At 42.1% G+C, this 12,685-nt stretch overlaps 1 protein-coding gene across 1 annotated transcript in view; it reads right to left on the reverse strand.

Annotated features, from left to right (window-relative positions):
- The window catches only part of LOC121150356 (contactin-associated protein-like 5), a 298,680-nt gene that overhangs the window by 48,246 nt on the left and 237,749 nt on the right, over positions 1-12,685 (reverse strand). Inside the window, exon 19 of the mRNA XM_040971200.1 lies at positions 9,676-9,900. Within this exon, the coding sequence (XP_040827134.1) occupies positions 9,676-9,900 (225 nt within the window). The remainder of the gene's footprint in view (positions 1-9,675; positions 9,901-12,685) is intronic.

Below are 12,685 nucleotides of genomic sequence, written 5' to 3' on the forward strand. Positions count from 1 at the left end.
CAAACCAACACCTGGGAAGTATGAGGAGGCATTCAAAAGGTTACAGAAAAATGAAATTAAATGATAAGAATATTTTGTGTAAGAAAGGCAGTTATGAACTTCGCACAAGGGTTTTCATAAAACATACTTCATGAGCTTTCTGAAGACCTCTGATATGCATGGATTTCCAAAGTTTTTGCACTTCTCTTTTAATTGAGTTTCTAAGAATTCTTGAAGTATTTCGATGTTCACATCTATGAATTATTATTATGTTTTAAAAGACAGGGAACTGAGGAAGGCCTGATATGGTGATGGCAGGAATTTGTAAAGGACTTTTTCAGAATAATTTTTTGTTTGTTTTAGATTTACTTTTTTAATTTACGTGTTTATTTATTTGAAAGTAGAGTCAGAGAGAGGGAAAGAGAATGGGAGATTCTCCATCTGCTGGTTTACTCCCCAAATGGCCACAACAGCTAAAGCTGAGGCAGGCCAAAGGTAGGAGTCAGGAATTCCATCACGGTCTCCATCTGGTGTGAGACTCAGGGCGTGCATTAACACAGATGCTGGGAGAACCAGGACTTGTCTCAGGATGCACAAGCAGTAGGCAATGTCTTACCTCCCTGTTCCGCATTCTAAGGCTAAACTGGACCTGTGAGCTTTCTGTACATAAACTGCAAAGCTTTCTTCACACCATCTTCACTTGCTTAATCCTTAAACTTGCAATTAACATTCTTGTCCAAATGCTAAGTGCTTAATCCACCCCTGACTTGAAAATCCCCACAGCTCTGTAATGAGTTAGCTCTTTGGTCTGTTTTGTGATGTATCTTCTTGGCATTTATCCCACTTCTTTGATCTGGGTTTTGCCAATCCTTTATCTAATGTGACCTCCTTAATCACCCACAGCACCACTGTGAGAGCCTGACCTAGACAAGGATCATAGATCTACACACAGAGAAGGCACATCTTCAGCACCTTTTCTCTTTGCAAGCAGAAAAACATCACAAGGGGAAGGTCGCAATTATCCCCAGTCCTAGACCACAAGGTCATAAGCAGCCTTCCCATCTGAACGAAAAAACCAACAGCTGCTCAATCTTAGCACATCTCTGAAGACTTATTTAAATTAGGAAAATACAAAGTGTGAAGGCCCAGAAGTCACCACAGATCTCATCCCCACACAGCCCTGTCACCCCTACGTGTATTTGAGTAATCCAAAAATGCCTAGAAAATGAACTACAGAATCTGGGACTAATATTAAGCCACCATTTAGCAAATCCACATCCCGTACTTGCCAGGAGTCAAGGGATGGTAGTCCAGGTATATGGATCCTTGCTGCCCACACGGAAAACCTGGAGAGTTTGGCTTCCGGCGTCAGCCTGGCTCAGACTTTCAGTCATGCCATTTGAGGAGAGAATGAAAGGTGGAAGATGTTCTCTCTCTCTCTCTCTCTCTCTCTCTCTCTCTCTCTTTCTCCCTCTCTCTCTCTCTCTCTCTCCACCCATGTCCCTCTCTCATTCTTTCTCTGCCTTTCAAATAAATCATTAAACAACTTTTAAAAATTATTTTTATAAGACGCCTGGAGTCTACACATATAAGGGGTACTGAAAAAATTTGTAAAAGTCTACATTACAAAAGTAAAAATAAAATTGACTCTTCATTTCCGTTTCCCTAAACATTTAGAAATATATGCATCTGAAGCAGGAACTGCCTTTGCTGTATGGGAGCTCTTCCTAGCTCCCACACATGGAGGACTGAATGTTGAGGGGCTTGTAAAAAATGAATATTGCCTGTTAATTCTTTTTTTCCACAAATATTTTGTAGTCCCCCTAATGTGTTCTACTTTTATCTTTTTTGATATGACTATAAAGATAGGTAGGTAGATAGATTCACAAACATATCTATTCAAAGCACACATTCACATCTTAAACACTCAAACGAAAACAAGAAAGAAGATCTGTGTTGAAACAAGTTTCAGAAAGTCATCCTTGGAAGTCCCCATTTTCATGCCTTCTATGTTATAACCTGATGGCTGTATGGTGACCTGAAACTAACATGCAGAGCATACATCCCGTGCCTCATTATCTTCCTTCTTCAGGGTAATATTCAGCCAATGGTATTTATATACTGCCTTTAGATATTGACCAGTCTTCATCCCCCCCGCCCAATATTGTGAATCCCAGCCTTCACATTCTTGCTCTCATAACTCACTACACAGATAATCCATTCCATCACCACATCAATAAAAAAATAAAATAGGTTTCATATTTACTACTCCAAAAAGCATCTCTACCTGCATTATTTCACTTAATCCTTGTTTCAGGCCACTTAGTTGGCTACGAAAAAATATCAGAAATTGAGTAAACAAAAGCAACAACATGTTATTTTCCACTCTCCTGGAGGCAGAAAGTTCAGTATCCAGGAACCAGTAAGCAGAAGGCATTGTGGTGTTGCAGAGCTGAGCTATCACTTGCAGTGCTGCCAGCTGCTATGGGCACCAGTCAACACCCTGACTGCTCCTGTTTCTATTCATCTCCCAGCCAATGCACCTGGGGAAGCAACACAAGGTCTGAGTACTTGAGCCTCTGCCATCCACACGGGAGACCCGGATGAAACTCCTGGTTCTCAGTTTCAAATAAGCACAGCTCTAGCCATTGATGGAAAAATTTGTCTCTGTAGTTCTGCATTTTAGATACACACACACACATTTGAAAGGCATCAGTCAATACAATCTCTGAAGAAGAGTTTGTATCTCTTTAGATCATCTCTAAAGCTGCTTTGCCAACAGCTAGCTGCCTACTCTGTGTCTTCATATGGCATTGACAACTTTGATGTTTCTTAGTAGAGAGATGATACTAATCCTGTCAGATCAGTGCTTTAACCCTCCGTATCACTTCCTTTAACTCCATCACCACCTTATGCCATACAACAGGTGCTACAACCCACGAAGAGAATGTGCATGTGTGTGTGAAAATGTGTGAAAGAATGTATTTGTTTTTTCACTGTGAGTTTACATGTGCATTTCGGAATTAACTGTGTGTGTGAGTGAATTTGTGAGACGGTGTGCGTGTGTGCGAGTATGTGTGAATGTCTGCGTGTTAGGAGGGATACTCGTCATAGCAATCTTCAAGGACGTACAAGCACACCACAGACTGAACATCCTATCGTGGTGTTGTTAAATATGGACATATACAATGTACTCACTTTTTACATAAACAAATTTTAAACACTATGGCAAAATAAAATTTGATTTCAAAAATAAGCGAACGGCAGAGAGAAAAGAAGTAACAAAGGTGACCCTGACTCATTCATGCCTTTTTATCCACTCAGGCCAAATGTTGACCAATTAAACAGAGTGGATACCCAGTTCGGTTCTGCCCTTTCTCAAAGTGTGAAGTAACCAGGAGACTCTACACTGTCCCCTGGAGGTCATGGTGTGTCACCACAATATAATGAAGTGAATGCTGGAAGGATTACAAAATATTATCAAATATTATCGGAAAACCCAGAGATGCATGAAATGAAACACTCAAAACAAAACCTAGCAGTTGCCTAGACATTCAAAGAAAATTTAATCTCACAGTCTGCAAATTGTTGCATGAATAAAGCCCAGAGCCTGAAGTGGGCTGGGCTTAGGAGGCCAAGGAAAGAAGCATTCAATGTAATTTCAGGTCCGCCTAGCAGAAATCCTCCTAAATTCATGAACTGCAACATGCAATGGAGTCAGACAGGTGCCAACAAGAGGTGGCGCTGAACCTGGAACAGCTTCCAGGGCCAAGGAAGAGTGGATACTCTGAGGCCAACAGAGCCTTGGCTAACACCTGTGGAGTTCTCTACTATACAGATGGTACTATTTTGAATTCCTCTGCATCCTCATCTCCCTTGTGTGTGCCTGTTTAAAATTTTTTTTAAGTGCCTGACTTCATCATTTTTCCCCTGTAAGTTGTGTGAAACCACAAATAGTACAGCTAAGAAACTGAGTGTCACACAAACCATTTGGTGCTAGGGGAGATCTGTGCCGACACTGCGGGGAGGTGACCTGTGGGCCCTATTTGACATCAGATCCAAGAACTTTCACAGTAGATGCAGGCTTTCTTTTTAGCATTTATTTTAAATCTGGCATTATCATCAAGGAGTGATAAAGGACAGATGGTGAAAGAGCAGATAAAGAAAGTTATTGGGAAAATAATTAAATTTTGCATCAGCAATGAAATGGGGGGGGGGTGATGAGCAGCAATTATAGTAACACATCCGTTTAAGAATGTGATATTTGGGCTCAGTGTTGTGGTGCTACAGATCCAGCCATCAGAAAACGTGAGTTTGAGGCCCCAGTACAGTAGACTAGCAGCTGAAATCCTAACCTCGCACACACCAGGATCCCATGTGGGCACACCATGGGATAATATTATCCCATGTGGGTAATCCCGCCAGCCCCACTTTCCATCCAGCTCCTTGCTTGTGGCCTGGTAAGGCAGTCAAGGATGGTCCAAAACCTTGGGACCCTGCATCCGTGTGGAAGACCCGGAGGAGACCCTGAGCTCTTGGCTTCGGATCGGCACAGCTCTGGCCATTGCAGTCACTTGGGGAGTGAGTCATTAGGTGGAAGATCTTCGTCTCTGTCTCTCCTGCTCTCAGTATATCTGACTTTCCAATTTAAACATGTGCGAGTTTGAGTCCTGACTGTTCCAATTCCAATTCATCTCTCTTCTAATGCACCTTGGAAGGCAGCCAATGATGATTCCAACAGTTGGGTCCTTGAGACCCACATGGGAGACCTGGATGGAGTTCTTTGTTCCTGGCTTCAGCCTAGACAGGGTCCCACTTTGACCCATTTCTATCTGTGTGTCACTATGCCTTTGAAGTCACTAAATAAATCTTAAAAACAAGCAAAAAAAAAAATCATGTGCTGTGTGCCTGGAAAACGTTTTATGCCCCTCATCAAAGGAGACCCTTTCCATGGAGACTTTTCTAACTTATCTCCCAAACACATCATGTCCTCTTCCTCATTATACCTGGAGCTGGCATCTACCTCATTCTACCTTGACCTGTAGTCTCTCCGTAAGACTTATACGTCAGTGACTTGGAAGCAGAGATCAGAATGAAGCATTCCCCTGGGAAGACTGCTTCTGTCCTTGTTACCAAATCTCTGAGATGGTACCTCACCCCCCACATCCCAGGTAACAGAACTGCCACTGCTTTGATTTCCTGAAGGCCCTCATCCTCAAAATAGCATCCTTCCTCCTTCTATTCTTTAGTCAAATCTAAAATCTGAATTATGTGGCCAACAGAACCTCGGCTAACAGCTGTGGAGTCCTCTGATTTGAAGACAACGCTGCCATGGAATTCTCTTCACCCACAGCTCCCTTGTGTGTGCCTTCTGTTCAACGTAAAATGTGCCTGACTTTATGACTCCTTCCACGGTAGCTGCAATCACAAATGCAGACAGTAAATCCTAAGAATCCATGTGCTTAAAGAAAAGGCCATGCAGAACCGAAGTCAAACAAACCATTTGAAGGCCACCTGAGCAGACACCGGGGGGATGGTGACCTGGGAACCCTATTTGATGCTGTACCCTAAAACTTCCCTGTAGATGGATGGCTTTCTTTTTAGCACATATTCTGAATCTGACATTATTTCTACCATGAAGGAGTGAAAAATAACAGTGGTAAAGAGAAGAAAAATAAATCTATCCAAAAACTTTATTAACTGTCTGATTTGAGAGTGACATGGAGACAATGACAAACAAGTTTTGATATTTGTATTGAAGAATATGATATGCAGGCCCAGTATTGTGGTGCTTGGGGTCAAGTCCTTGTGTTTCAAAGTGAGTCCTGACTGTTCTATTCCCTATCCAGTTACCTGTAAATTTACCTGAGAGGCAGCCAGTGATGCTGTGAACACGTGGTCCTCTCCCACCAATATGGGAAATCTGGATGGAGCTCACTGCTCCTGGCTGCAGCCCAGAGAAGGCCCAACTGTAAGACCATTTCTGTAGTGACACAATAGAGCTAGCTCAAGCTCTCTCTCTCTCTGTCTCCCCTCCCCAACTCTTTCAGTCACTATGCCTTTCACTAAGTAATTAAATAAATCTTGATCAAACTAAACAGAATACGATGTCTTCCTGGAAAACTGACCTTTCTTCATTCCCCTTAAATGTCACCCTTTCTAAGGAAACTTTTCTGACTTACTGTCACCCAAAAATGTGGACATCTCCGTCCTGATCTGCCTTGACCTGAACTCAATGGTCCAGAGACCTGAAATGATCATAATGCCCTTCAAGGACCCGGAGGCATGTGTCAAAACGAAGCATTCTCCTGGGAAGACCTGTTCTCCCCATGTTACCAAGTCTAAGAGGGTGCCTCTGTCCCCAGCACAACAGACAACAGAATCACAAACGCCTTGGCTTTCTATAAGAGCTGCCTCTTCAAAATGTCTTCTGTCTTGCCTCTGCTCTTAAATCCAAAAGCTAAAATCTCTTTCTCCATTTAGGAAAGAATGATGGCAACAAGCTTTCCCTGAATATATCTCCAGTTAGAGAAATTTCCAGAATGATAACAGGTGAAGAAGAATTCCACACTTGGCAAATGAAACTCCTGGCAGGGCAAAGAGTTTTGAGGATGACTCTGAACCACATTGGTGGTTCTCCTGTGCCCTAGTCAACTGAATTCAGTTTTTAGCCTGGTGGATTCTGTTCGGGGTGGATGCAAATGATGTACCTATCTCCACTCTGGCTTCTCAACCCAGACTGTTGAGAATGAGCCACGTTACCAAAAAAAAAGAACTCAGCTATGGACATCTGATTTCTCCTGGGGAAGACAGAAAAGATGGAATTTAAGAGTAATTTCTTGGGCCCAGCATGGTAGCTTAGTAACTAAAGTTCTTCCCTTGCATGCACTAGGATCCCATATGGGCGCCAGTTCTAATCCCAGCAGCCTCGCCTCTAACCCTGCCTGTGGCCTGTGAAAGCAGTAAAGGATGACCCAAAGCCTTGGAACCCTGTACCTGCATGGGAGACCTGGAAGAAACTCCTAACGCCAGGCTTTAGATCAACTCAGCTACAGCCGTTGTGACCACTTGGGGAGTGAACCAGCAAATGGGAGATCTCTCTTAATCAATAAATGTTTGTAAAAGGAGCCATTTCTCTAAGGTCTGCATGTGTGCCATCCCTGGTTGTTTTGGCTATTTGAATAGTGAAGTATCAGATAGAAGATTGAGACTTTTTCTTTCCCATTCTCCCAGTAGCACTACCTTTCACATAAATGAATAAATCTTCGGAGAGAGAACACCTTTAATTTCCCCTGGCTTGTCATACACAGTCATCTTACAGATTTCATAGGACATCTATATTCTACATTGAGTCTTAATTCTATCTCAGATGGATAATCTTTCCTGTAAGAACTTCAACAGTTAATTCTGTCCTCTCTTCTGATGACTTCCCTGCCTTTCCGTGTTCATGACTCTCTGTAGCATGTTCAAAGGAACCCTCTTCAGTATGTTGCATCAAAGCTATATTCTAAATACTTCTGGCCGTTGATAATAGTCTCCCCTCCCACACGACTCACTGATAATGAGGTCATTGCTTTAGTACCATCAGCATACTGGGAATAAGCTATAAGGACACCCATTCTCAATTCCCCTAAGCAACCTTTCAAGGTCCAAACAGAAAGAAAGGGAACAGTCACACAACGTAAGACTAGAGAAGGCACCAGAGGTTGTTACTCTCCTCCTTCAACAATTACCACCATACTGCTGGCCTCTCCAATAAACAGTCATTTAATGATTAAACTGGAAATCTCCAGAGACAGGAAATTATCATTCAAGGTATTCATTCCACTGTTACAAGCCCTCAAGTGGGAAAAGATTCATCCTCACAGTTACTCAAATCGGCCCAGTGTGACCTCCTCCTTTGTCTAGGTTGTCTGTGTCTCTGTGTGTGTCTCCTTTCCTTGTCATCTTGGGACAGCAGCACGTCCTGCTTATCCTGCTTTTCTCCATGGTCCCTGGTATGGTAGAATTGGATGAGTAATTATCCAACTATGTAGTGGAAGAATGGATGGCTCAGCAGCTATCTGACTTATACTTTTTATACAAGGAGCTGGTCAGAGAGAGAGACCCTGGATTCTAACTCATTGTGTCACCTGTACTGCCTCCTATGAGAGAATTCCCTGAGTTATAGCTACTGGCACCTCAGCAGAGTGAGGTTATCCTGATGTTCCTGAATTCACACGTGAGTGCTCCTATCTGCCCAGAGACCCAAGAGTGAAATAAACAGACCAGACACAAATGCCTCCATGTTTCTTACATTTATCAAAGATGCAAAAAGACATAAATGCTAGGGATGCTATTGTTGCCAGTGGATTAAGCTGCCAGTTGCAATGCTAGCATCCTATAAGGAGTACTCGTTCAGGTCTCAGCTGCTATGCTTTCTATCCTGCTCCCTGCTAGTGTAACAAGGAAAGCAGTATAAGAAAACAAAATCATTCAAGACATGGGAGGTTTGGGAGCAATTCTAGGTTCATGGCTTCAGCCTGGTGCCCAGCCATTATGGTCATCCATGATCCTGGTACTTGCAAGCTTAGAATTTAGTCATTGAGGCGTCTCATAGGGCCTGAAAAATGGCTTTTTCTTCTCTACATTTTTACCTCTTTCTGTGCTTTCCTGTATTTCAAATATGCTTCTTATCTTTAAAATAAATACATAGTCCCAAAGTGGTGGTCCAGTTAGCTAATCCTTCTCCATTTAGTGCTGGGATCCCATCTGGATGCCAGTTTGTATGCCAGGCTGCTCCACTTCCCATTTGTCTCCCTGATTGTGGCCTGAAAAAGCAGCTGAGGATGGTCCAAAGCCTTGGCAGCCTATTAGATCTCCTTCAAATTAGGAAATTAAGTGCTTCTCAAATACTGTCAAAATGAGACATTAGTCCAGAAGTATAAATAATAGTGAAAAGTCCCCTGGAAATGTAATTAAAATATATAAAATCTAATGTAATTAAAATATATAAAATGTAAATAAATCTATTGATTTATCATTAGGAAATAAATGCCCTGAATTTATCTGTGTACTTTATATCAAACAGGAATTATCATAAATAGCAAGGAGATGGTAAATTTTTCACTGATAAAATAACATTACAGCTTTTTCAAATAAGGGTTTGAAGCAAGTTCAAAATAATAGCAGTGCCAAAAACTGTCATATATAATTTGTACACACACACATATATATAAAGTCTCCAAAGTAAATTATTCTTTAATGTTACTACCCATCTAGTCTACTTCTCAAGACCTGGATGGCTGACACCTATGCATATACCCTGTGCTTATGCTAGCTGTTTTAACCGCCCTCAGTAACAAGGACTGCAGTAAAGAAGACAACTTTTAGGTGGCAATTCTGAAATTTAGAAACACATGTGACCTTATCTTCTCTTAATGGATTGTAACAAAGATAAAAAAGAATCACTGCTAAACAGTGGTGTCAAATTAAGTCCCTATGTTTGAGACATTCGTCAAGAATCAACACTGGGTCTGAATAGCAACTGCAACTTACCAAAGGAAAGCATAACCAATGTTTGGGCTGTGAGTCTGAAAATGAGCTGCTCGGGTGGGACCCAGAGGAACCTGCCCTGATGCTGAGACCTGGAGGACAAGGGCGGTCCCTCCAGCACAGCCTGGCACTTCCAGTAGGCTTGTGGCCTCTGGCACTTACCATTCTTACAGAGCAGAGCAGCCAGGAAGTCCTGGGAAGAATAATTAATGAAGAGCAGGAGGCTGGGTGCCCGGCCTGTCATGAAGCTCAGTGCAATGTTCTCCTTGGATGGCACTGCATCTGTGTAAATAGCTGAAGATGACAGACTAAAGTTCTTGGTCACAGGGTAGGGTTCTTGAAAGGTGTAAGTAACCGATGTCCCAGCCTCAAAAACAGCAGAAACCTCTGTAAAATATTAGAGGAAAGACAAGACACACAATCTAGAGAACCATTTTGGCTTACATAACTTTTTTTCTGGGTGTCAAATACTGTGCAAGGTGTTTTAGGAAACTCTGCATGTTTCCCTCAAAATTTATAAAAGTGCAAATGATCTTATTATTTATAAACATAGAACTAGGAGCCCTACAGAGGCTGAACAGGTGGCACAGCCCACATGTGGCCCAGCCTCTTCTGGTGTTTGAATTCAGTTCATGCACTGAGGACGTGTGACTGGCAAGATGACCACCACAGGCCAGACAAATATCTCCAACAGCAATCATGCAGTGCCCATGCTTGCAGCATGATGCAAAGGGGAGTCTACTGACACCATGTTCCTTGCAAAGTTGTAATTCTAATAGTTTGGTTTTTCTGATATCTCTGGAGGATAATGAGTGGACTCTAGCTAAGGGGCTAAGAATTATTTCCTATGGAGTTTAACCAAGGATAAGGATTAGGGTGGACACAGCAACACAGCAGGCTAATATTCCTCCTGTGGTGCAGGTATCCCATATGAGTGCTGGTTTGTGTCCCAGCTGATCAGCCTCCTTTTATGGGGCTGGGAAAGCAGTAGATGATGGCTCAGGTGCTTGGGCTTTTGCATCCATGTGAGAGACAGAGAAACATCTTCTGGCTCCTGGCTTTGGGTCAGTTCAACTGCAGCCATTGTAGCCATTTGCAGAATGAACCAATACATAGAAGACTGATTGATCTCTGTTTTTCTGACTCACTTTCCAAAAAACAAACAGTAAATAAAAGGTAAGGACCAATGCAAATAGCACAAAAGGAATTTGTCAAAAGTGTGTTTTTACAAGGCCCCGGATTCTAACTCCAGGACTCAATATTTTTAGCTGTCTAGGCACTGATATTCACTGAGAGAAAACAGCAAAGATTTGGACAGACTTCTCTTGAGGAATGAAACTCTACAACACAGTGCCCTGGGTGGTACTCAGCTGCCACCATGCAGAAATGGAGCATCAAAAAATAGGCAAAATTCCCTTAGCAGGAAGTGCAATTCATGATCCAGTGTCTCTGTACATGCTTCTCATGCCATCTGCCATATTAACGCCAGAGTGCAGCATAGATTCCAGCCCACCTCTGGACCTCATGCCGACTGTGTCAGCCCATGCAAGCTGCAGCACCCTATAAAGATCTTCTCCTCTGATGAGTGGGACTTATAACATCAGCCTTCCCCTTAACTTCCTGTTAATAAACTCCTCTGACTCAGGAGGTCTGTCAGTGTGGTGTGTGAATTAAGACTATGCTAGAAGTGAATGTGACCTGACACCTGGCAACGACTCTTGCCAGTGAAAGCGCACAGGAATTAGGAATCATGATTTAATGACCTGTTGCCATGAACGATGTGTGCAATGTTCCCAATTCCCCACAATAATCTATGTTTGAGTTGATGTCATCCAGAACACAATCCAACCTGACTTTTGCTTCCTAAGGCTATCGCAGATTTGTTCCACCTTTGGAAAATTTGATACTGGTACTTAAAAAAAAATAAAGTAGCATGTTTATGCATATTGCCAAGCTAGTATGGGAATACTAGTTCATTTTTAATAAAGGTTCATAGAAAATTGTCTGCATTTATTATACATTTTCCAATATTGGCATTTCTAATGTAAACATAAGCATCACACATCGTGACACTAAAGATGGTAGTTCATCACCAGACTGATTCGAGTATGTCCTTCAGTGAATTTCCTTGGAGGTGTTCAACCCACGTTTTGAATTACCACCCCCTCCTTATCAAAATAAAGGACTCTAATTTGATGATCGCAGATGTGTTTAAACATACGTCAAGTTGAGAGAATTCTCTAATGAACAGTGGTATACATATATTCATACTCAAAGCAATAAATTAAAATGAAAAATAGTTTATGATTAAAAAATGTTAATCCCCATTCCTACCATCACTCTCTCCAAGCCTCAGTTGTAATAATTTGTACTTCTTAGATATTGTCTATTTGTGTATAAAACTAATTTCAGTAATTCACCTTGGCTATTATTCTTTCAGCTTCTTACACCGTATACAGTAAGAGTCTAAGCTTTCTGACAAAATCAGTTGAGTGATCCATACATCCCATACCACCGTACCAATGAAAGAATCACTTGAAGGAGATTACCAGTGACATCTACTCCACTCCAGGCCACAACGCACACGACAAAAAACCCTTGAGTGCCTCTTTGTGGAAGGAAGTGTGATAATGACGTTCTGAGATGACAAAACACACTCAACCCATGCACATCAATGGAACAGGAGAAACAGGAACATGTCACGGTGACCAACAGTTATTGTCAAACCACAGACAATCTAAAGGCAGAGAACGTCTACCTTTTCTCTTTTGCCTCAAAGCTCCACAGAGAATCATGAAGGTGAATGCTTCTACCCCTTCCATTTCTCACTTACTAAGAGAAACAGATAAAGCCCCACTCGTCGACCTGCTCAGAATCATGGACACCACGGGAGACCGGGAACTGATTTTCCTCCCACACCTTTAACTTGCCACAGTCTCCTTCCTCTGAAACCTGGCATTTTTCTTCTTTTTTTCTTATCGCTTCTTAGAATTCCATTCTTCCTCGTCAAAATACTGTTTTAGACTATATCCTAAGCCACCACTTTGAGTAACTTTTCAAGCAGATAGCATCCACTGCACCCCTGAATACACTCAGGTGTTTTTCTCTTATTAACCTGGTGTTACAGAGTTCTTGTCCAAGCCACATACTTGTAAGGATTCGGGGAAGAAAT

This window comes from Ochotona curzoniae, unplaced genomic scaffold, assembly GCF_017591425.1.
Source record: "Ochotona curzoniae isolate NIBS_2020 unplaced genomic scaffold, NIBS_Ocur_1.0 scaffold_4953, whole genome shotgun sequence".
Lineage (NCBI taxonomy): Eukaryota > Metazoa > Chordata > Mammalia > Lagomorpha > Ochotonidae > Ochotona > Ochotona curzoniae.